This window comes from Chionomys nivalis, chromosome 19 (genome assembly GCF_950005125.1).
Source record: "Chionomys nivalis chromosome 19, mChiNiv1.1, whole genome shotgun sequence".
Lineage (NCBI taxonomy): Eukaryota > Metazoa > Chordata > Mammalia > Rodentia > Cricetidae > Chionomys > Chionomys nivalis.
In genome coordinates, this window is record NC_080104.1 from 15,394,811 (window position 1) to 15,421,473 (window position 26,663).

Below are 26,663 nucleotides of genomic sequence, written 5' to 3' on the forward strand. Positions count from 1 at the left end.
GGCCAGGCAGTGTTTAAAAGAATATAGTTTCCGTGTAATTATTTCGGGTAAAGCCATGCGGGCAGCTGGGTGCTGGGGACGCAGCCCCGCCGCTCTCACTACAGCACTCTGCAATCCCAGCACTCAGGAGATAAGGCAGGAAGATTGTGCATTTGAGTTTAGTTTAGCCGTTTCACAAAGTCCAGGCCAGACCTCTCTTGAAAGAAAGGAAGACCTAAGAGAAATATTTCAGTAACAACTGAATGATGCTGGTGAAGACCTCAGAAGGAAGTAATTTAGTTTATAGGAATGTAATAATGTTCTAAAAAAAGGCATGGGGAAGCATTTTATAGTCCACCATGTTTTTGTTTTGTTTGTTTGCTTGTTTTGTGTGTGATCATGGGTACACATGTGCTATGTATGGTACGTTTGTCATCAGGTCACAGATACATGTGAACTCAGGTCACTGTGCTTTTGAAGCAAGTGCTTTTTTTTATCCGTTGAGACATCAGACTTGTCCAGGTCCATCAGATTTAAATATGCAAAATGTGGACTTTTGTGATGGGATTGTTTTGAGAAAAGAGCCTATGTCTTTATGGTATGTATGTATTTTTTTTTTTTTTTTGAGATAGGTTCTTATACTGTTGCTTAGGATGGCCTAGAACTCACTTTGTAGTTCAGGCTGGCCTCTAGCTTTCTGTAGTTCTTCCTTAGCCTCCCAAGTGCCAAGGTTACAGGTATGACCCAATTCTTCCACTTTTTTTCATGGAATTTTCCAGTTAGATAGCAGTTTGTGCTTCACAAGTCCATCATCTGTTTTTTTTTTTTTTTAAGTTTTACTATGCGCTAGTTCTTTTTAACCATTCATAGTATACTATTTTTTTCTGAGAGTAATGATAGCTATTATCCCATTAGTAAATGCTTTGGTTAAATTCATCAAATATGTTTTGAAACCTTTGCCTATATCATTGCAAACAGAAGCACGCAAAAAAAAAATGGTGACTAAGGGACTAAAGGATGTAGCTAAGTTGCTAGAAGGTTCCAGTCTCCTCCCACTGTATAAATAAGGTAGGGTGTACCTGTAATCCCAGTTCATAGGAGGCGAAGGCAGGAGGTTTAGGGTCATTCTTGCCTGTGTAAAGAATTCACTGCCACTCTGGGCTACATGAAACTGTTTGGAAAAAAAAAAGTGGACAAAATGCTTGTTCTAGATGCTCAGTGGGAAGAATGTGTTTTGGATTGGTGTTATTTTAACGTTTAGTGATTATTAGGTATTTCTGCTTCAGGTACATTTTAAAGCTCTTTTCTAAGGATTATTTAATTCTTACAAGTCTATCATTTTTGAGTACTGTTATTAGTCTTTGAAAAACATTTTTTATATTTATTTTGTATGTGTGCGTGTGTGGGAGTATGTAGGTTCCACAGTGTATGTGTGAAGTTTAGTGGACAATTTGTTGAAGTTGATTCTTTCCTGCAGGGCATGGGTCCTAGGGATTGGATTCAGGTCATCAGACTTGGTGGCAGACACATATATGCCCATTGAGCCATTTTGCTGGTCTTGTTACTCTTGTAGTTTGGAAAACAATACCACAGCAGTTAATTCAAGGCCAAGGCTTGGACCTAGGCAGACCTCTTCACTACTTGAACTCTCAGTGCTGTAGAGTAGACCAGCTCATTCTTTCCTTGGGAGCTATTTGAGTTACAGGTTGTAGATATTCTTGATCTTATCCTGCCCTATTTTTTCTTACATTCTTCCAGATTGTAACTTGTTTTTGGAATTTCTTTTATTGTCTCCTTACCTTTCTTTCTTGGTGCTGAGGATTGAACCCCAGGCTCTTAGCCACTGAATTATATCCCTAGCCTACTTAATCTTTATTTCTCACTCATCCAAGCAGTACTGTAGAATGTAAACCTCAGGAGTTCAGAGAGCTTTATTTTTTCTTAGATGTATCCTAAGTGTGCTTAGACCAAGTGGTTTTTTTTAAGGGAATAACCAGGTAAGATTTGCTGAATGAAGATGGAACATGATTGATTATACATGTTCTATTACATATGAAAACTAAATTGATTGGAAATCAGATTTTTGGAGGATGCCTAGAAATACACAGAGATTTAATTGATTGTTTCAGAAATTTTAATGATCCATACATCTTGTGTTAGAGTTTGCATTTATCTGTATAACTTATTTTCGTTTTTAAAATCTACTTAGCAAATGAGTGAACTTTTATAGCAAGTTCCTGTTTGCTAAGTTAACTTTTCTCTCTTTAGGTGATGTTTTGCCAGTTATTCATTTGGCGTATACTTACCATATTAGGTATTGCATTGAAATTTTAATCTCCACAAGAGTATTGTAGCAAACAGATTGATGCCCTCAGTCCTTAGAAGTATAGAGATTGGTAACCAGAGGCAGACAGATCTGAGTTCCAGACCAGCATCTTCTACAAGAACTAGTTCCAGGGCAGGCTGGAAAGCTACAGAGAAAGCCTGTCTCAGAAAACAAACAAAAGTATAGAAATTGTTGCTTACCCGAGGTTAGAGTCAGGATGCAGGGGAGTCAAGCTCAGACTTGCATTGATTTGATTTAAAAGCGTGTCTTCTCAAACATTTAAAAAAATTTTAGGAAAGGGGAAAATGTTGAGTTAAGCAAAGAAAGTAAGATTGTAACAACTACCTTGTTATATGCAAATAAAGAAGCTTAGCTAACCACAATGGCACTCTGAAACTCATGAATACCAGCTACTCTGAAAACCTAGGAGACCATGCTGAGCAACCAAATGAGTCCTTTCTCAAAACAGAAACAATCCAAGCAAACTTAACTCTCCTAGAAATTGTGGATGGATACCATACATTGTTCAGGTGTTTAAGAAACTCCTTTCAAGATACTTTTAAGGAATATACTGCTTTGCACATTGCTTCTGTCTTAGTGTTCTGTTCCTGAGAAGAGATGCCATAATCATGACAACTCTTATACAAGAAAGAATTTAATTGTGACTTGCTTAGAGTTTCAGAGATTTATTCCATTATTGTCTTTGTGGGGAACCTGGCAGTGTGCAGGCAGATGTGGTGGTGGAGAAGTTGAAAGTTATTTCTACATCTGAATCCACAAGCAACAGGAAGAGAGTCACTGGGCCTGGATTGGGCTTTTGAAATGTCAAAGCCCACCTCCATAGACCTGCTTCGTCCAACAAGACCACACCTACTCCTAATCCTTCTAAGTAGTGATAGTCCCCAGTGACTAAGCATTCAAACCTCTCGGAGCCGTTCTTAATCAAACTACTACAGGTTCTTTATATATTCATTAGGTTTTATCTTTCTATTTTTTTCTGAGTTCTGTACAACTTCAGTGAATATTTATATCAGTATGATTTGGTTTGATTTTGAAAATTAACACTCTTCTAGTATTGAAATTGAGAAATTAAGAGCTAGTTGTGGCGTCCGTACCTGTAGTCTCAGTACTGAGGAGGTTGAGTCGAGATTGCTGTAAATTTGAGTTCAGCTTCAGTTACAAAGCAAGACCCTTTGTGTATGGGGATGGGGTGAGTGGGGTGGGGGTGGGGTGGTGATAGTGGGAGGTGTAAGCAAAAGGAAACAAAAATCCTAAACACACAAGGAATGTAGAAACTTTGTGACTGTTCCAACTTGCTTTTTCCTAGTATGGGTTTTGAGTGTTACTTTGGGAGAAGGAATTGATTATGCATATGAAAATGTCTTTGCTTATAGTTATGACTATAAGCAATTAGTCTTTGTAAGATCAAAGTAACTTTTTGAGTTTTTTTCTGGGTATGTCATTAGTTTATAATATTAGAAAGAAAAGAATATTAGAATACTATGAAAAAAATCTGATGAAATTTCCTTCTGAGAAATGTGATCAGAGTATACACATTATGTACATCTTTACACACTACTTGAAACAGGAAGAGAAAGGTATTAAGAGTTTGAGTCTGAACTGTCCCCACATGACCTGAGCCGGTGGAGCATGTTGAAAGTAAGAGGTGAGGCTTGCTTGGAGGAAGTAGGGCTGGGGTAGGTCCTTAAGTGTATCTTGTTTCTGGCATCTTCCTGTCTGTGTCCTGTGTACTGTGACATAAGCTGCCTTGCCATGTTTTCTCTAATGTTGCTTACTGAGTCTTATTGATGCTTTTGAAGATGTTTAGTCACAGCACCAGAAGAGTAGCCAATTCACAGAAACCTGAGTTCAATCCATAACACTAGATAAAATCTTAGGTTGTGATGGGGCCACCTGGAATCCCAACACTTGTCTCCTGCTTGCAACCCCGGTATTGAAGGTGGAGGCTCACCTTGAATGAGTAGGACCCTGTATCTCAACAAAGAAATAAATTCACAACTAGAAAGTAGGCGTTGTGGATCATGTTTTTAATCCTAGCAGTCAGGATTGCTGGGAGTTTGAGGACTGCCAGGGTTGCATAGTTTCAGGACAGTCTGAGCTGCAGTGTGTGATCCTGCTTGAAAAGCAGACAGACAGACACACCCACACACAAATAGAAGAATACTAGATATACTTATTTCTATATTTAGCGATCAATAACTGATAAAAGGGGCTTTTGGGATGATACTGTGACTTTTTTTTTTTGAGATACTGTGACTTTTAATTAATATTTTCACATGGATATAATACCTAATTTTGTTGAATTTAATGAGATACAGTAACATTAAAAAATACTATTCACGTTTGTGTTTTATAGTGTTACTAAGGGATATATATTTAGGCCTAGAAATAGCACCATGGTCTTTAGTTTGAGGCTTTGTTTTACCTGGTTTGGACTTGTAAATTGTTTAATGATTATTCAAGCTGTAGGTTTCTAAGGGTTCAGATTCCTTTAGAGTCTTAGTTTATCTCCTTGCTTGTCTTTGAGTATCTCTAAATACTCAGAATATGCATCTTTTGATTCTTTCAGTTACAGTACACTGTTACTGGAGTATTAGTATAGCTGTAAAAGGTGATGGAGGATAGTAGTCTATGATCATAAAATTAAAATTTCAGTTTTTCAGTGGGCATAAGATGAAATCTAAATTTTGCTGCTCTTTCAACTGTAGCTCACAACATCTGTGTCTTTTGGGGGGGAGAGATGTGAGGTGGGGTATGTTATAATTTAAAAAACAGTGGGAGAGAGCCCCATCTTGCAACAGGGCTCATGTGGAGGGCTTTTTATTGGAGGAAGGGAATGGGAAAGGGGTGGGGAGGGAGGAGACCTCTGGAGACAGGCAGAGAGGAGAGAGAGGAGGAATGAGGGAGGAGGTGGGTGGGCTGCCGTTTATGAGGGGACATAGCTGTGGTGATGTAGCTGATGACATTGTCAGGACCCAGAGCAGGTCCAGAGTACTACATAAATTCTGGAATTAAAGTCATGTGTCACCATGCCTGGCCTTCATTTTGTCTTCTTGAAGTATTGTGACTGACAGTGTTCTTATTCTCCATCCCACTTTTCATCTTCCTGGCCTTTCTGGCCTTAAGCAGAGCAGTTACAGCCTCCTAAATTCTTTAAGCTTCTTCCTGGTTTTATCAGTTCTGCTTGCTCTCTGCCTTGTCTTTACCTCTAGTAGAAATTCTGTCTAAGACTCATTTACAAACTAAATAAAAAAATTGTAGACCGCCTTGTTGGGTCAGTTAGTCTAGGGATTGTAACCCGCCTGGCTGGTCAGTTATTCCAGGGTCCCGGAGAGGCGCTACCTGAAAGACATGGGTGGGAGACAGGAAGGAGGCCAAGCAGAGTTCTTGTCGGAGCCTCCGTTTATTAGCGTCTTGGTTGTGGCTTATATAGCCCCTGGATGAGGAATTTGGGTTGGGATGGGGGCAGGGGCAGGGGCAGGAAGGGATCTTGCCGCGATGGTCCTAGCCGGTCACGAGGTCGGCCAGGAGGTTACCATTGGTCAGGTCATGATTCCTTGGTCAGGAGGTCACAAGTTGACACGCCTAGTTCTCCAGATAGTTGGAATGTGAGGCTGGTTCTGCTAACAGGTAGCTCTCTGTTAACAGATAATTGGGTATGGGATAGGCTCTGCCAATAAAACAGTTCTAAATACTGTTAGGGTGTGGGGCTCTCTGCAAATTCCCCAGGACAATGGTCCCTGCAATAATTTTGGAGGGAAATGGCTCCTGACAAAAAATGACTTCACTGGGTGGTGGTGGCTCCCGCCTTTAATCTCTTAGAGTTTGAGGCCAACCTGGTCTACAAAGCAAGTTCCAGGATAGCCCGAGCTGTTACACAATTAAACGTTGTTTTGAGAAAAACAAAAACCAAACAAAGAAATTGACATGAATCACATAACAAATCTGGGGTGTTGCAGATAAAATTGGGCTTGGTTAGGGTAGCAGCTTGATAAATCTGCTCAGATTCCTATCTTTTCTGCCTTAATCATATCTGTTTTTTTTTTTTTTTAAATCTCAGACTGGAGCAACTTTGGGTGTTACTTCTTGTATGTATTTTAGAGACTTTCACTTGTTGTATTTAGAGAGCTTTCACTGTGTTGTCCAGACTGGCCTCAAGGTCGTATTCCTCTTGCCTCATTGTCCTGGGTGGTGGATTTATAGGCGTGTATCACGTGGTGCCTGGCCCTTGTGTTTTGGATACATGTGTGTTTGTGATTGAACCAGAACCTCCTGCATAATAACCAGACACTACAACTGAGCTATACTCCTACCTCTGTGTTTTTGCTTTTTAAGCCAAATGAAAAGGAAAGTCAGAATCCTGAGTGTGATTGGGCAGAATTAGAATGATTATGAATAAATTATCTCTAAACTTTTGTCTCTTACCAACAGCTTTAGATGCATGAGCTTTATTCAGTCCTCTTTTAAACAAGATTTCCCAGATGACTTGGTTAGATTTCGTGCTTGAGAAAAGCAGATAGAGACTAGTCAAGATCTAACCTGGCCTGCAAGAAACTTTGTAAAGCTCAGGGTTTCAGACTATCTTAATAAAATTAAGGATCTGTAAGAAATTGGAGGGTTAGTGGTGGCTGCTGTTGTTTTGAAGTGCTTTGTTGAATGTTTATTTTTTCTTATGGTTGTAGGTGGAAGAAAATATGGCTATAGCTGGTAATCTGCCATCTTGTATAAGAAATCTGTTCTGCTTTTTAAAAGTGGGCAGTAGTGGGGCGGTGGTGGTACATGTGTTTAATCCCAGCATTCAGGAGGCAGAGGCAGGCAGATCTCCGTGAGTTCAAGGGCAGGCTGGTCTGTAAGAGCTAGTGTCCTCAGTGAGACCACAGTGAGAATATTCACAGGTTTGGGTTCTCACCAGGGGTTTTGTAGATGGATTGTTTCTAAACTCCTGATTGTTGCCATCATTCCCAAGTCTTTTGCCTTATACAACTTAAGCCATTTTTATCAGTCTATATATATATATTTTTTTTGTCTTGTGGCTTTATCACCTTTACTCTGTACTGACCGTCTTGTTTCCTCTCCATTTCGCTGCATCTCTGCCCTTCTTCCCAGTGTCCTCTCTGCCTTGAAAATCCTGCCTAACTATTGGCTGTTGAGCTTTTTATTAGACCAGTCCAAGTGACAAATCTTCACAGTGTACAAAAAAGATTATTCTACAACAGTGTACTATATTCTATATTTAGATGATTAAGGACTTTCCTATGGTGTGACAAGCCTTTATCTTTGCAGTATTAGTTGTTGTTACACAGATTCTGTAGCTGAAAGATTGTTAATATGGTTTATAGTAATTTTGTAAATTATATTTTAGACATTTGTTTTCTCCTTTTTTAGTTGACTATATGGTGGAGTATGACTATGACGCTGTACATGATGATGAATTAAGTATTCGAGTTGGGGAAATCATCAGAAATGTGAAAAAACTACAGGAAGAAGGATGGCTGGAAGGAGAATTAAATGGGAGAAGAGGGATGTTCCCTGATAATTTCGTTAAGGTAAATATTTTCAGTTTAATTTCTTGCTTTTGCTTCACAGAATTAACTCTGTATGTCAAATAGATACATATGTTTGAAATGAAAATACTTTAAAGCTATCCTTGACATTTAGAAAAGCACAGGTACAGATACATCTGTAATAGATTTTACTATTGATTGGTAGCCTGCTGTACAGTAATGCTGTGTATGTGTATCTTTGTGTTTGTTTATGTTTGTATGCATGTATCTACCAGCCTATCTTTTTTTTTTTAAAACCATAGATAATAGTTTCCAGTTGGGTTGCACTTCGAGGTGGTGTCTTAGATTTGTCCCACAAGTCTTCCATTTTTTTGTTTTGTTTTTTTGTTGCTTTTCTATAAGATTTATTAGATATATCTTTGCAAATTTTTTGGTGGCATATTTTGTTCTTTTGATATGTTTCCACCCCTCTTCCTCTTTGTGTGTGTGTGTAAAAGGTACACAAAATTTATTAGAGTAGAGGGCATAGCACACTTGGAAGGGGTGACCTTGGACATTGATGCAAGAGACCATTGCAGCAATGGATGAGAATGGACAGTGTCCAAGGAGAGTATGTGTCCACCTATATTTTAGGCAGACTTTATACCATCTCTAAAATTTCTATAGCAGACAGCTTTCCCAAGGAGTATTTTCTTGTTCAAGTGATTAACAGCCCCCCCCCCATTTTGAGATGGGGTTTTGCTATGTAGCCCTGGGTGGCTTTGAAATCACAAATCTGGCTGCCCCTGCCTCACTCCCTATTTCCAGGATTTAAAGGCTTGCCACCATGCTTGTTAAATTGACTATTGTATTTGAGATTAGGTCTCACTTTGTAGCTCTGGTTGACCTTGAATTCACTATGTAGACCAGTCTAGACTTGAACTCCTTAGTGCTGTAATGGATTGACTGAGGAAGGGACAATTCAATGACGTGTCCTTATACATGACTTGGAAGCCTTCATTGAGGTAGTAATCTCGGTACTTAGTTTTGTGATCTTCTATTTTCACCAAGGACCACTGCTGTTTCAGATCCCATTTTTGACCAGTAATTATAGTACTGCAGTTTAGTACTTGGCTGTATAGGCTGCTGATTATGAGGGAGTGGTCCATCCTTAGTGACATCTAAACCTGCTAATATCTAACTAGCTACAATCTTTCCTCAAGAGGTGAGACCCAGGCTAGTGAGATGGTGTAGTGGTTAAAAGTGCTTCTTGTAGAAGCCTGACAACCTGGGTTTGATCCTTGAACCCATGTTTTTTTTTTTTTTTTTTTTTTTTTAAATGGATTAGGGACCTGGTGGTGGTGGCTCATGCCTTTAATCCCAGCACTTGGGAGACAGAGGCAGGCGGATCTCTGTGAGTTCAAGACCAGCCTGGTCTATAAGAGCTAGTTCCAGGACAGGCTCCAAAACCACAGAGAAACCCTGTCTCAAAAAACCAAAAAAAAAAAAAAAAAAAAAAAAAAAAAAAAAAAAAAAAAAAAAAAAAAGAAAAACAAAAAGGATTAGGTTGCTTGTATCAGAGAAATGGAACGTGGAGGTAGGGGAATTGCCTGGAAAGTTGTGGGCAGACCAGCCAGCCTGTCATTAACAAGAGAGACCCTACCTCTGCTGGGGGAAAAAGAGAGAACCGACTCATGGAAGTTGTCCTCTGACCTCCATGACATCATGCGTGTAGTAATAGGAATAAAGGATCCGAGACCTCAGAATAACTGTGGAGATGTGAATCATCTTGATCTGGCTACTTCTGGCTGAAGTGAGGCATACAAGAGTATAGAGATTTCAGTCTTGCTAATTTAGACCTTGAACAGCAGTTGGTCACACCCAGATATATGGAGTTTGACCACTGCAGAGGAACTGAGCCTTCTAGGTTTACCTGAGGCTTCATCCCATTTGTTGTGATTATTTTGAGCCACCTCATTCAGGGGCTGCATCAGGGGCTCTCGTCTGAGAGTCTTTTGATCCTGAGGGCAGTTAACCCTCTAGCATCATGTCACATTGAGGACAAGAAGTCTTAGTAGTACACCCAGTATTTGGGCACTTTCTCTTCAGTGATCTGAATGCTTACAGTTTTAACATTGATGTGTCAGTGTGTGTCCCCTTAGAGAGAGTCAGTGGAAGATCTTGTTAACCAATATAGCTACGAGAAGTTCTGTATGCCTTTCATTCCCGTATTCTCTCCCTGTCTTGTATATTAACCTCCTTTTGTCCTAAATTTTCTTCTTCTTGTAGGTGCTGGTTATAGAAACAGAATTTACTATCTTCTGTAGGTTATTAGTAGTGATCTCAGATATCACTGGTAGTATTTGTAATTATCTTCTAATGCCAAGGGCAGATTGAGTAAGAAAAATCTGTCTCGGAAAAGAATTTAGCCTTCAAAGTACTGGAGATTTCTTGGGAGTGTGCTTTTTAAGATTTTCTAAAACAGTAGTAGGTTTTCATTAGTTAGTAATTATTGGTTATTGTTTGTATTTCTCTACTATCTAACTTAAATTGTCTGGTTATACTGTATAATTCTGGGTGATATTTCTGAAAATTTAAATTTCACTTATTTATTTTATTTACTGTTTTTTGAGGCAAGGTTTCTCTGTGTACCCATGGCTGTCCTTGAACTCACTCTGTAGATCAGGCTGGCCTGCTTCTGCCTTTTGAGTTTTGGGACCAAAGGCCTGAGCCACCACTGCCCAACTTAAATCTCACTTTTATTTATGTGTACATGTGTGTGTGTGTGTGAAGTCCCCACGGAGGTCAGATGAGGGAGTCAGATCCCTCGGGAGCTGATAATTGATAGCCCCACCTGATTTGGGTGCTAGGAACTAAACTGAAGAGCAGGAAACATTTACATTGACATCTCTCCAGCCGTAAATCACAAAGGAGGTATGAAACCTTCTCAGTCGAGTTAACTTCTGTCAAGGCTTTGGGTTCAAATGTATCCAAATTATGAAGGATACATCTCAGAAGAATCAATAGCAACTGAAGAATTATCCACTTAAATGCAGGAGATCATAAAGAAGACATCCTTCTTTTTGAGCCTTACCAAAATAAAGTGAACAACTGGGGCATTATCTTATTTGCTTCTAAATGTAAGAATCAGATGTAGCATGTATTAACCTATTCTGGAGTTGCTCCTAACTGGTAGGAATCAAGTTTTACCTTTATAATTTTTGTACATAGTAAAGGTATGATTGCCTCTCTCAGATATGGTATGATTTTTTCCCCCTATAATACTCTGGAGAGTTATGGAGAAAACGTAAAAAGAAATAGTTGCTTATCTTGGCTACAGTGTATTGAAGGCTTATGTCCACAAGGGCCCCTTAAGCTAGTATATTATGAAAAATTAGCTGGATGGTGGTGGTATATACCTTTAATCCTAGAACTCAGAAGGCAGAGGCAGGTGGATATCTGTGAGTTCAAGACCAGCCTGGTTTATAGAGTGAGTTCCAGTACAGTCAGGACTGTTACACAGAGAGACCCTGTCTCAAAAAACAACAACAAAAGGAAAATATATGACTTAAAATCAGAAGAACCTACTGTTTGTGTCTGGTGTTAGTGCTTTAATCTGGCTGGGTGATGGTGGCACACACCTTTAATCCCAAGCACTCAATAGACAGAGGCAGGCGGATCTCTGTGAGTTCGAAGCCAGCATGGTGTATAGAGTGAGTTCTAGTACTGGCTTCATAGCTACTGAGAAACCCTGTCTCAGACCCCCCCCCCCCCCCAAAAAAAAAAAAGAAACCAAAAAAACCAAAGTGCTTTAATCTGATAGGAAACTCATGGCAGTAGGGACACCCAAAATTTTATGAGTATAAGCCACTCCATTTTGAAAAAGGCGTCTAAGTTTGGTTATATGTATATAGCAGGTGACAGAAGTGCAAGTGGATCAAGATTGAGTGACCTCAGACATATAGTCCTGAAAACAAGAAAGTGAGATCCTGTAGCTAAGAGAAGTGTATACATTGAGGAAACCTGTAAGTATAACAGATCAGGGAATCCCATGATCTCAACCCTAGTAGGGAAGTCTATGACGTAACTATGATGATGAAGAAGGAAGAAGAAGAAATCCAGTTGCAACTTGATGGGAATACTAAAATATGTACCAGGATCTTGCCTTGAATTTTTCTTTAGCTCCCTAGTCCCTGTGATCTCTGTTGAAAAAATTCAGACAAGACACATGTAGTGCAGACAAAAGCTAGAGTTGACTGAAGTTTGAAGTGGAGCTCTATTATTGGGTAATTCTGTATTTAAGAATTATCCACTTAAATACAGGAGATCATAAAGAAGACATCCTTTTTTTAGACCGTTGCTTAGTGAATGGTAGCGCCATCTGAGAGTTGATCAAGTCAGGAATTTAGTTGTCATCTGAATTGGAGCTGATGAATTTTCAAGATTCTTAGTATTTTGAATATTTTCTGAACCTTTCAAACTTTGTTCTGTCATTGACTCAGGGAACATTCATTCATTGTCAGTTGTACCTACCTGCTGTAAGCTTGTTTTACTGCATGTGCTGATCTCTTGCATTGTGGAACTGTCCCACATTCTTTGTAGTGTATTTCAGAGCCTTGTATCATCAACCTTCCAACCTCGTTCTTAGTCTTTATGACTCTTAAGAGCTCTTCATATTCATGCTTCAGCTATACGTAGTGTCACCTTTGTTTCTTAGAAGTTTTGCTCTGTTTTGTCTTCCAGTCAGGTTGTTCATATTCTATCTTTTATGTTCCTTCCCTGTGCCTTGCTGCCTGTTACTCACTTGTCACAGTAGAGTCAGTTCTAGCTTCCAACTGTGTGTGAGAGTTAAATTTAGGTTGTCAGGCTTGTTGGTTGGTGCCTTTACCCACTGAGTCATCTCACCAGCCCAGAGGTTACTTTGTGTAGTTACCCTGATTTGTCTTTCCATTGCTAAATTTATGTTAGGTAAACTAAAGTTTGTAACTTTGGATGGTGGGACAGAGGGTGATGGTGGACTGAGGCCACCTCTAGAGCTGCCTCTCATACGAAGCTTTTAATCATTGAACATGGCATGACTTCATGTTTATGTGGTTTTTTTGTTTCTTCTAGTAAAATTCCATACTCTTTCCCAAGATGATTCTTTCGGTTTTTCAAGATAGAGCTTCTTTATGTAACCATGGCTGTCCTGAAACTTGCTCTACCAGGGTGGCCTAAAACTTAAGAGATTCCCCTGCCTCTGCCTCCTGAGTGCTGGGATTACCACCTGGCATTCATTTTATTATACCTGTGAATTAGAGCAGGGAGCCATTAAGTTAAAACCTGTAAGATAGAATCTACATGTCACTGGCTTGTACAAGATCTGTGTTTTAAGGTTGCTGGCTAAGATTTTTATGATTGGATGGGGGAAAATTAAGAGAAAGTTAAATTATGTGTAAAATATGTGAAAATTAAAAGACGCTCCCTCCCCACCCCCCCCCCCCCGTTTTCTTGGAAATAGAGTCTCACACAGACATGTTGGCTTTGAACTCACTGTAGTCTCTTTGTACTAGAAGAGGACCTAAACTCCTGATTCTCTTGCCTCTTAACTCCCAAGGGCTGGGACTGCAAGTGTGGACCACCATGCCCAACTTAACTTACTTACATTCATGAATTCTTTTAGAATATGTCTGGGTTTAGTTGTTTAGGTATGTAACTGCATTTGAATTACATGTAACAGAACTGATATTAGAAATTGTATGGACTGGTAGCCATAAACATTTAGTATATAGTGCTTTGTAGAAAGAAGTTGTACACTTGTTACTTGTTTATGTGTTTCAGGATTTTCTTGTGTATGTTAGGGAGGGTAGGTTGAAACTCTACCCTTTCTCCAGTTTCAATAAGGTGTAAACTTATACTATGCCATGCTTGGCAAGTGATCTGCATTCTTCAGCTTAAAAATGAGTTATGTCATGATTTATTTAGTAATCACTGTAGCTATGTCTTGACATCTTAACATTTGAGAAGCAAAAAGTAGGGAAGCTAAGGTGGAAGGATTGCTGTGTATTCTAGGCTAGCCTTGGCTACATTAAAAAATACAGAAATATGTCTAAGAATGTAAATTGGTTAAGACACACCTAAGTATCTTTCTCTTTTACTGATTTCCCTTTTTATAGGAAATTAAGCGAGAGACGGAACCCAAGGATAACAATTTGCCCATCAAACGGGAAAGGCATGGAAATGTAGCCAGTCTTGTACAGCGAATCAGCACTTACGGACTTCCAGCTGGAGGAATTCAGCCACATCCACAAACCAAAACCCTTAAGAAGAGTATGTAAACAATTCCTTTCCTTCTTAGTTATGACTGCTCATAAATTCAGGGAGATGTGTTCAGTCTTCTACAGCCAACTGCAGTAATTAATTTACTCTCATGAACTGATGATTGGCACACATAGTTTTTGTACTTGCTCATGATGAGTCAGTAACATTGATAATCCACCATGAGTAAGCTGGTAGCCATATACAGGAACTGTAAATGAAGATATCGGGCTTCTCTTTTACTGTCTCTGAATGATTGACACATTGATTGTATTTAATAATACTTACTAATTGTTGAGGTATCTGCTAATCTGAAATGTCTTGATAAGTTTTTTTCTTTTTCTTTTGAAATAGGGTCTTTCCCAGTAGCTTATGTTGACTTCATATGTGATCCTCCTGCTCTGGAAAGTTTTTTGTTTATAAATGAGTTAGGGGGAAGACCAAGAAAGAGTACCATATTTTATTGAAAAAAAATTTTTTTTAAATTCATTATGTGTGTGGATGTTGAGTGCGGAGGCCAAGGGACATGTTGTAGAGTTGGTTCTCTCCCAGTTTTATATGGGCCATAGGGATTGAGCCCAGGGTGTCAGGCTTGAGCGACAAGCACTATTACTCACTGAATTGTCTCCCCAGTCCTGCATATCTTAGGTTTTGTTTTATTTTTGAGGTTGTAATTTAATTGCAACATTTCTCCCTTCCCTTTCTTGCTCAAAACCCTTCCATATACCCCTCCCAGATTCCTTCAAATTCATGGTCTCTTTTTTCATTAAATTGTTACTGCATGCATGTATATATTTGCTTGTACATACATACTGCTAAATAGAACCTGCAGAGTTCACATAATACTACTTGTATGTATATTTTCAGGTCTGACCATTGGATACTAGACAACCTATTAGTGTGTTCTTCCCTGGGGAGGACCACCTCTCCTGCTCCCAGAATTACTCAGTTGCCTGAGTAATTTGTGTAGGCTTGAGGCCACGTGGGCTTTTTCTGATCTAGTTTGGCATGTTTGTTGGTATAATTCTTGCACAGCTCATGTTTAGGTGGATAATATTGATGAGACTTCATGTGTTATAGGTTCTGATATTAGTAGGAGACAGAGTCTCCCAGTGAATTCCCTAATTTTAATTGGCTCTTACAATCTTTTTGTCTTCTATTCTGCAATGTTTCCAGAGCCTTAGGTTCTGGAGTGGTTTGTATATGAATCCATTGGGAGTGGGCTCCACAACTCTGCATTTTGTTTGGTTGTGGTTTTCTGTAGTGGTCTTCATCTGTTGCAAAGAAGATTCCTTGATGAAAGGTGAAGACAACACTTACCTGTGGGTATTAAGACAGATATTTATATATTGTTGTTAGGGATTATGATTGTTTAGTAAATTAGTGGTTGTAAATCTCTTCCAAAAACCACGGTTTCATTAGTACTGAATAGTTAGGTTTCCAGTACCAGGCATGGTAATCTTCTAGCTGAATGGGTTGTAAGTCCTTAGAAAGCTGTTGGTTGCCACCAAGGTATATGTGCCATTACTGAGTCCAAAGGATTATTATGTCAACGTACTTTAAATTTTAGAAACTTGATCTCTTTTATGACCTCAGCTCACTTAAGTTTACTTGAGTTTTTTTTTAAACTTCAGTTAGGAAAAGAGAGGCAACAATGCCATTTACAAGTATGAAGCATTAAACATGTACAATTACAGTCTTTATGACAGTGGATACTAAAGGTTTTATTATTTTAAAAATCCCATTAAACTCCATGTGGGACAGTTCAGTTTATTGGTATTTTTAAAAGTGTATATTCTGCATATTCTTTTTCGTTTCTTTTCTTTTTGAGACAGGGTTTCTCTGTGTAATACTTGGCTGTTCTAGAACTAACTTCATAGACCAGGCTGGCCTTGAACTCACAGAGATCCACTTTTGCCTCCCAAGTGCTGGCATTAAAGGTGTGTGCCACCACTGCCTGGCAAAAATACATATTCTTCCTTCCATCCATCCATCCATCCATCCATCCATCCATCCATCCATCCATCCATCCATCCATCCTGTGTGTGTGAGCCATAGTGTGTATGTAGTCAGACAGCATTGTAGGAGTTGGTTTTTCTCTTTCTATTAGATGGATTCTGTAGATCAAGCTCAAGTTGTAGGGCTTGGAGGTATGTGCCTTTACCTGATGAGTCATTTTTGCCAGACCACAGTTGTTTAAACACTCTTACCTGAGATTATTGCGATTATAGTATCTTTGAAAGTTTGGTCTGTAACTCCCTATGGTATTAAATAACTGGCAATAAGGAACTTTCCCCCTTGAACTATAAATGTAAGGGCGTTACTAGTTTTCATACAGGCCCCTTATTGTCACAGTGTATTATTTTCCATGTCAGTATAGCACAGGGTTATATTAGAAAACATTTTTGTGAAGAAAAAGTGTTGTTTTGTTTTGTTTTGGCAGGGTTTCTCTGTGTAGCTCTGGCTGTCCTGGAACTTGTTCCGTAGACCAGTCTGGCCTCGAACTCAGAGATCTGCCTGCTTTTTTTTAACCAGTTCCTGGGATTAAAAGTATGCGCCGCCCTTGCTGGCTCAATGAAGTTTTCTTGATTCTAAGACCAATTAAAGTTTTTTTTTTTTAGATTTTTTTTTATTCTTTGTGTTCCAGAAAATGTGATAGTCAAGTAATATTTGTTCATCCCCATCCCACTTTTAACTGGACAGTCTTAGCCATTTTAGTGGTCCTGGACTGCACTTCCTGGAGACTAGCCACGTAGTAGAGATGTACAGCACAGAGTTGCACCTTTGTATGCAATTTCTGTGTTCCGAGAATTTCCAGATCAATGAAAGAGTTATTTATGATCTCTGTCCATTATTAACACCCTACATTTTAATTCTGTGGCGCTGTAAAGAGACAACATATGAACTGAGAACTAATATCTTCAACTGCAGGCGTGAAGCAGAGACATTTAACTAAAATTGGGGTGAGCCCTTACCCCCAACATGCTTCCTGCAGGAAGGCCACATCTCCTAAACCTACCCAAATAGTACCATGTGCTAGAAACCAAGTCTTCAAATACTCAAGCCTATGGGGAGTAGTTCTCATTCAAATTACCATAGTTTCAGTTTTGGTATAAGTAATAGAGAAAGAGTACATACACACAACACAGGTGAAATCTATGTCCAGAAAAACTTTTGAACACATGTGACCTACCAAAATTCAAGAAAATATAAAAAAGAAATCCAGGTAATTTACCAACCAAGAAAAAAGTCTGGGACCAGAAGAGGCTGCACTTTTAAATGTAACCAAACATTTAAAGAAATAACACCAATGTTTCTCAAGCAGTCCCATATAATTGAGAGGGAGGGAACCCTTCCAAATTGATTTTGTAAGGTCAACGTTATTTTGGTCCCAAAAGCCAACAGAGCAAAACAAAGAAGAAAATACTCCCTAATGTCTTTGAATGCAAAATTATGCAAAATTCTAGCAAATTCAAATTAACAGGCGTGCCACAGATTGCATGGCAAGTTTCCTTCCAAAGATGCATAGATGTTTTTATTTAATACAAATCAATAAACATAAATAGAATGAGAGACAAAAATCATATTATCATCCCAATAGATGGAGAGGAAACATTGGCTAAAACTCAGCATCCCTTCATGGTCTGCACAAGGTAGGTACAGAAGACTCATACCACATTGTGCTGCAGGCTATATTCATAGTCAGTGTACTGAATGTGAAAGACTGAAAGCATTTCCTGTAAGGTCAGGAACAGGTCAAGGGTGATAAGACTTTCATGGTCAGGGATGGAGGGCTTTTCATGGTTTTTTGTATATATAGTGATAGAAGTGTAGCTAGAGCTATTAGGTTAGAGAGAGAGAAATACCAGACATATGAGCAAGAAAGGAGAAAGTTAGATTATCCCTGCTTTCATATTATGACATAGAAAAATCTAGAGATTTGACAGTATAACATGTAAAAGTAGTGAGAGGCAAATGCCTGATGCCAAAATAAATTTCGGCTTCCTTAATAACTCATTCTCGTTAGATGTAAACACATAGGTAAAAATAAAATTTTACTTTAGGTTTTTAAATCAGTTTTATTTGGAGATGATCATATATAATGATACAAGTTTGTTTTTCCAATTCTAAGGGGAACAAGGTTGAGGCAGGAGGATGGTAAGTTCACTAGCAGTTGGGTGGGATTTAGGATGAAATAAAATGGTCAAGTGAATATATGAAGTTGTGGTTGGCAGTTTGACTCAGCGGGTAAAGGTGCATGCAACAAGCTTGAATTAAGAATTCAGTTGCTTGTAGTTAGTTAAATACTATTTTTTAATTTCAAAGTCTGTTTTCTCAAATTAGTAGAAAAATGCTACCTGAAAGCTTGTTAGAAATGTGATATTATTGTATTATGGGCTCTAAAATATTAGGATTTCTACAGAAAATACTGTAGCTGGACAGTGAAAAAGAGGGATTTATGATGCTTACCTAGTATTTGAAGATTACATGGCCAATAAGAAAGATATTTAAATAGTGCTTTGCCAGGCAAGTAAAAATGGCATAGCTGCCATTTGGTCTGCCTCAGTGTGCAGGGTAGGGTAGGGGAAACGCAGCTCTGTCTCCTTCCTTAGCTAACTTACAGAAAGGGCATGTATTTGTCTAAAAAGGGAAATATAAGCATCTACCTGGAGATCTAGCCGGTAGATTTTTAAAGAAAAAGCTGACTTGATTTTTTTTTTTAAAGTTCAGAGATGGACTGTCCAACATCACTTTCAAATTTTTATTACATTTGTTTACTTAAATGTGTGACACAGCACATATGTAGAGGCCAGAAAAGTTACTTCCTTCCTTACACTTTTACTTGCTGGGCTGTCTTGATGGCCCCAGCATCACTAATTTTCAAAGAAAAAAAAGCAAGAGAGTCAACCCTAAGGATGGATCCATCTGCCCGATACAGGAGAGAACAGGGGATTTGTATCCACTGCCCAAAGCCATTAATAGCTAACATGCATTGAAGGAGGGGGAGGCGCTGAGACAAGGGTCTACTCCAGTTTTCTCTAGTTATATCTTGAAAATCTGTATGCTTCCACTTCCCCTGGTTTGTGACTGGATGATCCGTGCATTCATGACAGTGAGGTGTTGAAATCATCCCTGCTGTTAATGTATTAAAGCCTATTTCATTTGATGCCCTTCTGGTTCTTACTGTTTGTTTAGTTTGAGACAGATTTTAAGTACCCTAGCCTAACTTTGAACTCCTGATCCTCCAGTCACTCACCATACCTACCACACTTGTCTGGCTTTCAGGGTTTCTGTTGATAATTAGTCCAATAGGATTATCCTTAAATGTGATCTCTTGTGGGTTTTAAGTCTTTCTGGTGCTGACCTTTTGAAAGGTTGACTATCATACATTGTAGAGAGGATCTTCTCTGGCTGTTGGGGATTATATAACAATTCTGTCCCTGAGCTGGGCAGTGGTAGCACACACCTTTAATCCTAGCATTTGGGAGGCAGAGGCAAGTGGATTTCTGTGAGTTCAAGACCAGCCTGATCTACAAGAGCTAGTTCCAGGACAGGCTCCAAAGCTATAGAGAAACCCTATCTCAGAGGTGGGTGGGGGGACCCAGAAAACAAACAAACAATATCCTGTCCCTGATGGTGCATGCATGCCTTTCCCAAAATTAGAGAAAATTTCTGCTGTTTTCATTTGTTTTGCTTTGTCCTTATTAAAATTTTGAGTATGTTGATGATACACGTATTTGATCTTTTAATGATATCCTCCAATCTTTCATGTTCTTTTCATTCTTATTTTTATATTTTTATACAAATATGTTATTTCCAAAAAGATGTCTTCAAGCTCTCATATTATTTCTTTTTCCTTAAATCTGCTGTTGAGGTTTTTAGATGGATTCTGTTTGATTCAATGAGCATCATTTCCTAGATTTCATATTAGTTCTTTTTCAAAATCTCTCTTTGATGATTTTCTTAATCATATATTGCCTTGTTTTTCCAAGTTTACTTAATCATTCTATTTATATTCCTTTGGATCTCATTAAGCTTTAAAACAATAACAACATACTATCTTAAATTTTTTATCTTGAATTTCATCTTGTTCAGCATATTTAGCTTTTTTTTTTTAAAGAATATGCTTACTTTGTCTTTTTCATATATTTTTTAATTTATTTCTACTAAGATTTGCATGTCTAGTAAAATGAGTATCTCCTTAATTTCATTGGAGGTAAAATCTTGGGGGTAATAATGTGTTATGGAGAATTGAGTTTATTTCTAACTGATTACTATAATACTGTCACTTTACTCCTGAGAGTTTCTTTGGGTTTGATTATTGAGGCATAACCCATGCTTAGTATGGAGTTGGAGAGACCCACTTCTGCTGGTGACACAGGAGTAGAGATGCTGTAGCAGGCCTGGCCTTGTGTGGTAGAGTACTTGTGTACTAAGTCTTATCTACAGTTGGAGATGTAGTCCCTAAGTCATGGAGGTTTCCTCAGGCACTGTTTATACTGCCTCTTTTATTTGAATATGCAGTTGTAGTAAGCATGTAATGTCCAAAACATTTGTTCTTTGAGTAGACAGTGGGTACAAGTCCAGTGGTCTTCTAGGAAGGTTAGAACAGAAATCACAACACTTCCGCTGTGCCACTGATACCTAGTCTTAACAGGAGTGTGTGATTGTACAAGATCATTGTGAAGACTGATACAGAGGACACATGTAGTTGTAATGGAAGCAGAAATATTATTCTTCTGTTCTGCTGTGCTGCTGTAGGCATACTTGTCCAAGAGTGGGAGCTTAGGTCCCCTCCCCTAGTGTGCATGCTTGCTTGGGATGGGCTTTTCTTCCTCTGAAAAATCATTATCTACCAGGGATATTGCTGGAATGGTTGCAACTGGAGCTGTGCAAAATTCCTCTTAGTTCTAAGTACAAAGAACAAATCCAGACACATTTTCTCTGTGGACCAGTTGGGTAGCATTATGATGGTGCAAGGACATTGCTTGAAACTGCCCCAGAACACCTATGTGTGTTGAGAGATCAGTCTAGGAGCCCTTTTCTTCATCTTGTCAGAGTTAGGAACTTCTGTGTGGAACTGAGAGCTGAGCAGGATCTACTTGTGGCAAACTATATACCCTTATCTCAGTTGGTGGGCTCGCTAATCATTTGTTTTTTGTGGCTAATACCTTCACTCCCACTCTGCATCCCTTATACTGAATTCTTAGGATAGGTCTGTTGGTGGATTTGTGTCAGTGTCTTTCCACTGAGTTAAGTCTGCCCATCTGAAACATGGCAGTCCGGATTCAATAATCTATTGTTGAAATAAGAGCAGCAGGCTAAGTTCCTAGCACCCGGCCGCCCGCATGGCTAGCTTTATACCCGAAATAATTACACAGAAACTGTATTCTTTTGAACACTGCCTGGCCTATTAGTTCCAGCCTCTTATTGGCTAGCTCTTACATATTGATCTAACCCATTTCTAATATTCTGTGTAGCACCATGAACTGGCTTACCAGGAAAGATCTTAACCTGCGTCTGTCTGGAGTGGGAGAATCATGGCGACTCCTGACTCGGCTTCTTTCTCCCAGCATTCTCTTCTGTTTACTCCACCCACCTAAGGGTTGGCCTATCACATGGGCCTAGGCAGTTTCTTTATTATTTAACCAATGACCTTCCTCCATCATTTCCCCTTTTTCTGTTTAAACAAAAAGGAAAGGCATTTAACATAGCAAAATTACATATAACAAAAGTTATCAAGCAAGAATTATAGTCATAATATTTATATCTATTTTATCTTTTATCATAACTAAGGAAAACTATAACTATAACTAACCATTCTTCAACTCCATCAAAGACTCCAGAAGGATATATTTCCTAAACAAACAAGAAATCCAAAACTCTAGAAATGACAGAGACTTCTCACTGCCTGTACAGTCACCCAAAGTTCCTCTGTACCGTTGGGGCATCCATCTTCAGCCTTCAGGCCCATAGTATCCAGAGACATTTCCAGGAAGCAGGAAATTTCAAAGACAATTCAGTCACTAACTGCTGTATCTTGTAGAATGTCTCGCAGACTCTTTCATGAATCAGGAACCCCCGAAAGACCATCTCACCTTTAGGCAAGTTCAGCAGTTCTCTCTCTGAGGGTTCTCTGTGTCCAGTTTATGCAATAGTCCAGGTAAGAACAGTTTCTTGCCCAAGTGGCTATCAAACTCCATAAGGATCCTCTTCGATGCCCATCTTCCTCTTGAAGTAGATTGGTGCTGTCAGGAGCAGATGTGTCTCATTGTCATGAAAAGCCCTAAGTTATTAAAACACTTAAAATGCCATATTCTATAATCTTTGAAAGATATGAAGAATGCCTATCTAATTGAAATATATCTCTATATATCTAGAAAATCTAACTAACATGACTACAAGCTTGACTATTATTGATGATTATCCATTAACAACCTATATTTCCTATTTTACATTACATTTTTAAATGAACTACACAATCACAATACCTTAATCAAGATCAGAAATACATATACATATAACAAAATTGACCTTAAAATTCATACCAATGCAAATTATTCATATCTATATCATATCCCCCTTTAAATGTAAAAGAACATTTATAAACAATATTTGGGAACATGGGCGCAGTTTTTTCTCTCCAAACTGCTTCCTGCTGAATGGGGGCGCTGTTATTCAGGTCTTTTATGGGATAACCTGTCTGCTAGGTTCATCTCAGTCGGCAGTTGAGTGAAATAATTTTCTGAAGGTGTTCACGGCAACCTTTCAGGAGGGCGTGGTCTATCATACCATATTGGGATAGAAACAATCAACAGGGTCTCGTCCTCTGTGAAAACAAAAGAAGACTCTCTCCAAAGCATCATATCCTTAGACCCAAATTCTGAAATCATAATACCCTTATGATATCCATTCTGGTTCCGCTTGCAGCCCATATAATGAAATGTCTCTCTGTACTTAGCTCCTTCACAGTCAAAAATTTTAAAGAAAACACAATGTACATAATCCAGACTCTCTGTGAATTTTCCATTTTTACGTGGCTTATTTTTCTTTATTTCTTTTAATCTAAAACTATCTGTATTCTGTCTCTTTAAAGACGTTACCCTTTTTTTAAGACATTAACTTTATTCTTTATATATATATTTTTTTCTCTCTCAAGCCTACGTACATTCATCCAACAGTGTCTGAATCTGTTCTATTGTGAATCTGTAATTTTTTTACTATCCAGGAGCATTTCTTAAAATGTTAAGCACTTCTTAAAAACTTAAGTTGCACCATGTACAAGTAATATGGTACCGCCTGTGTACTGCTCAGTCTAAACTTTAACTGCGCTGTTATTACGGTAATTACGTTAGTTCCTGCCTGAGACCAGCACAGTTCAGCTTGGCAGAGCTGAGCGCTCCTGCCTCAGAGCCATTTGGTGCCCCTGAGCCACACACAGTTCCAGGCACACAGCAGTCCACAGTGCCATCAAGCAAGCCGTAGCACTTTATTCCAAATGCTCCATTCAAAAGCTCTGTCTCCCGCAGGAGCCAGACAGAGATGGCAATGGCGGCACAGCCCAGAAAGCCGGCATTTTAAAACAGCCAGTTTTTCCTGCTGCTGAGTCAGGACAATTTCTTTGCGGCACGCAACCCAGAAACAGCAAAAAGCTGTCTTAAATTCTCTCTGTGTCCTTTTTAAGCCCTCTCAGGTTTTACGTGGCATTAGTTAATCACGTTGGGTGCCACTCTGTTGAAATAAGAGCGGTGGGGCTGCATCCCCGGCACCCGGCCGCCCGCATGGCTAGCTTTATACCCGAAATAATTACACAGAAACTGTATTCTTTTGAACACTGCCTGGCCTATTAGTTCCAGCCTCTTATTGGCTAGCTCTTACATATTGATCTAACCCATTTCTAATATTCTGTGTAGCACCATGAACTGGCTTACCAGGAAAGATCTTAACCTGCGTCTGTCTGGAGTGGGAGAATCATGGCGACTCCTGACTCGGCTTCTTTCTCCCAGCATTCTCTTCTGTTTACTCCACCCACCTAAGGGTTGGCCTATCAAATGGGCCTAGGCAGTTTATTATTTAACCAATAACCTTCCTCCATCAATCTATTCTCAAGAAGCCTCCGGGTTACAATATCCTGGGGAATTGCTGGATGAAATCCTTTTTCTAACTCTATACGAGTGGGTAGATTCAGATTCTCTTTAGAATGTAAGCTTCCAGGGTTATAAAACTTCCAAGTAGGTAGGAGTATCAATGCCTGTGCTGATAGTTTTCTGATTTTCTTTCTACTTTTATCCCAGAAGGGAAAGGGTTCCAAGCTGCTGAGCTAGGAACTTGGGCGTTAGAGTATTTTTTCTTTTACTATGCAGCTGTCTCAAGGCTTGGGACTTTGCAATGCTTTTGTTTTTTCTGTGATTGAATGCCAGTTTTTCATCTCAACGTGCATCTGTACATCTGTTACCTGTTGCCAGCCTGCTTTCTCCTTCTTTCTTTCTTTTTCCCTTCCCCCTCTTTATTCTCTGGAAGGAGCAAGTGAGTGCTGGGTACTTCTGCTCTGCCGTCTTGCCTTCCCTTCAACAGTCACTTCAAGTAGCACATTTTAAATATTCCTAGGCCTTGATTAAGAAGTCATCTGAAAATTACCACTGGGAGGGACTTGCCTACAATAATTTTATTGTCAGAATGTCTTTGTAGTTCTAAAAGTTGTTGTGGATATTTTGCTTGTGTGTGAAAGGAATCAAGTGTACCCGTTTTCTGTACCGGAACCCTTACACTTTATCTGGAGGTGAACATGTTGTGTTGTGTGAGACATATTTAAAAATCACCCAGTGCTGTTTGTGATTGCTTGTTTAATTTTTTTCTCTTTTACACACTTGTAACTATAATTGTGGTATATGAATAAAGGTGCTAGTTAAAAAATGATCTTTTTAAACATATTTTTTAAAATGATTTCTTCTAGAGACAAAAAAGCGTCAGTGTAAAGTTCTTTTTGACTACCTTCCACAAAATGAGGACGAACTGGTACTGACAGTGGGGGATATCATTGATATTAACGAAGAGGTAAGCACCAGAAGGACTTTGTACATTTGCAGTAGCATAGCAGTTACGTGGGGTGGCTTCTAGAAGAGGGCTTTGTCAGATTGTTAAAATTTATAAAAATTTATGCCCGTTTTCAATAAAATTTAAAGATAGTCCTTGTTACTTGTGCTTGCTCTGTCCTGTTTGTGTGTTTGTCTTAATAAAAATAAACATTTTTTAAGCTTAAAATTAATGTAATTTTCTATTGGCAAGAAGCTCACCCAAGCCTGGCTACCTGAGTTCCATCCTTGTAACCCATATAAAGGTGGAAAGGAGAACTGACTCTACAGAGTTGCCCCTGACCTCTGCATGCACATTACATGCTCACACGCATACTCACGTTGTGCACACATACCATTATAATAATGCTAAAAAGTAAAATTAATGTTATTTAAATAGTCCCAAACACCAGAGAGCCTCATCTTAATTCTCCGTTGGCACAAAACAATAACAAAAATTTATTTTTGAATGATATAGGAGTACAATGCAGAAATTGCTTTAAAGTCTGTCTTGTTTGAATTGTTGTATTTAAATTCTAGCCAAGTATGCTTTTTTCACAGTTTTAGTACTTTAAGATATGAAAATGTTTTTAATTTCTTACATCTGCTTTTCTCATTGAAGGAATATTTAAAGTTTTGCTGGCCAGCGAAGATGCTATTTTAGAGAGTGCTTTGATAAAATGTATTGTAGCAGGAATTGATTTTGTGTCATGATTTCTCATTTATCACTGGTATCTACAATAACTTCGAGAATACCTATACAAGAGGCCGTCTGATGTCTGTCTGATGGCAACACCAGTTAACGTTTATTTGGAAGTACTGTGCTAAATAAGTTTGACATTTTCTTCCTTTATAACAGAAGGGGATATTTATCTTCATTTCTCAGAGGTAGAGACTGAGTCATAGAGAACCACATTGCTTATAGTTGTTACTCGTGATGCAGAAGAAGCTACCCCAAAATTAGTGGCAAAAACAACTGTTATGCTTGTGGGTTGTGTGGTTCAGGTATGCAGATAGATCACAAGGAATTGGCTTGTCTGTTCCATGATGTCTGGGACCCCAGATGGACAGGTTCAGAAGTAAGGGGCTGGTGAGAGCCTTTGTAAGAAAGTTGCTCTATTTACATCTATGTCTGATAGCCTTGAAAACTAGAACTGCCACTTGGACAGCTCTCTAGTGTCGTTTCCATTTGGCTTGGATTTCTTAGAGGATGGGAGTGTCTGGGTAGTTGGTCTTATAGTCTGAACATAACAGATCTCAAACCTGAAATGATCAAGATTCTGAAACCTCCTAACTACCCGCATAATAATCAAAAAGGTTCAGATTTTGAGTCGAGTTATTGTAAACACTCCGTAGTCTGAAATCCAAAACATTTTGAGTAGAGGGCACTTATTTTGATTTGCACAGCAGTTTCACAACTCAGAGTGCAACCAATTCAGCATACGTGGGGAAGTGCCTTTTACAGTCTAGCCTTGGAAATGATAG

General features: G+C 38.9%; 1 protein-coding gene across 3 annotated transcripts in view; it reads left to right on the forward strand.

Moving 5' to 3' along the window:
- Nucleotides 1-26,663, forward strand: part of Cd2ap (CD2 associated protein) — an 85,396-nt gene that overhangs the window by 11,726 nt on the left and 47,007 nt on the right. For all 3 annotated transcript variants that reach the window (XM_057794778.1, XM_057794780.1, XM_057794779.1), the window contains exons 2-4: nt 7,712-7,872; nt 13,965-14,118; nt 25,061-25,161. In XM_057794778.1, the coding sequence (XP_057650761.1) occupies nt 7,712-7,872; nt 13,965-14,118; nt 25,061-25,161 (416 nt within the window). The remainder of the gene's footprint in view (nt 1-7,711; nt 7,873-13,964; nt 14,119-25,060; nt 25,162-26,663) is intronic.